Source organism: Geospiza fortis, unplaced genomic scaffold (genome assembly GCF_000277835.1).
Source record: "Geospiza fortis unplaced genomic scaffold, GeoFor_1.0 scaffold2461, whole genome shotgun sequence".
Taxonomy (NCBI): Eukaryota; Metazoa; Chordata; class Aves; order Passeriformes; family Thraupidae; genus Geospiza; species Geospiza fortis.
The window spans coordinates 19,652-20,804 of NW_005055143.1; the positions used below are offsets into that span (position 1 = coordinate 19,652).

The 1,153-nt window shown below is 58.0% G+C and overlaps 1 protein-coding gene across 1 annotated transcript in view; it reads right to left on the reverse strand.

Annotated features, from left to right (window-relative positions):
- The window catches only part of PORCN (porcupine O-acyltransferase), a gene marked incomplete at its 5' end in the record, with an annotated part of 5,822 nt that extends 4,673 nt beyond the window's left edge, over window positions 1-1,149 (reverse strand). Inside the window, 2 exons of the mRNA XM_031065734.1 lie at window positions 293-394; window positions 1,047-1,149. Of these exons, the coding sequence (XP_030921594.1) occupies window positions 293-394; window positions 1,047-1,149 (205 nt within the window). The remainder of the gene's footprint in view (window positions 1-292; window positions 395-1,046) is intronic.
- Between the last annotated feature and the right edge of the window lie 4 nt (window positions 1,150-1,153).

Here is a 1,153-nt window from a genome sequence, read left to right on the forward strand (position 1 = left end):
TGGGGGTGCTTTTGGGGAATTTTGGGGTGTTTTTGGTCCCTCACCTGCAGCAGAGTGCTGGGGTGGTTTTAGGGTATTCTGGGGGTGCTTTTGGGGTATTCTGGGGGTGCTTTTGGGGAATTTTGGGGTGTTTTTGGTCCCTCAGGTGCAGCAGAGTGCTAGGGTTGTTCAGGGTGTTTCTGGGGATGTTTTTAGGGTATTTTGGGGTGGGTTTGGGTGGTTTTGGGGTGTCTCACATGCAGCAGGGCCCTGGGGTGGTTTTGGGGTGGTTTCTAGGGTATTTTGGGGTGGTTTTGGGTGTTTTTGGGGTGTCTCACGTGCAGCAGGGCGCTGGCCGCGTAGGTGCCCAGCACGGCGGCGAAGGTGCCCAGGCAGCGAGCGGTCTGGAACACGTCTGCGGGGACACCGGGGACACCAGGGACACCAGTATGGCACACCGGTGACACCAGTAACACCAGTGACACCAATGTGGGACACCAGTGACACCAGTAACACCAGTGACACCAATGTGGGACACCAGTGACACCAGTAACACCAGTGACACCAATGTGGGACACCAGTGACACCAGTAACACCAGTGACACCAATGTGGGACACCAGTGACACCAGTAACACCAGTGACACCAATGTGGGACACCAGTGACACCAGTAACACCAGTGACACCAATGTGGGACACCAGTGACACCAGTAACACCAGTGACACCAATGTGGGACACCAGTGACACCAGTAACACCAGTGACACCAATGTGGGACACCAGTGACACCAGTAACACCAGTGACACCAATGTGGGACACCAGTGACACCAGTAACACCAGTGACACCAATGTGGGACACCAGTGACACCAGTAACACCAGTGACACCAATGTGGGACACCAGTGACACCAGTAACACCAGTGACACCAATGTGGGACACCAGTGACACCAGTAACACCAGTGACACCAGGTACACCAACACAGGCCCCAGGGCCCCCCGGTGCCACCCAGTGCCCCTCCCAGTGTCCCCAAGGCAGCCCCAGTTTGATCCCAGTGCCCCGGCGCTCACAGGTGTGCAGCCAGCGGGACATGGGCAGGTTCCAGTTCGTCACCACCTCGGCCATGGAGCGCGGCAGCTCCACCCGCAGCGGCCGCGACACCGCCAGGTCCCTGGGG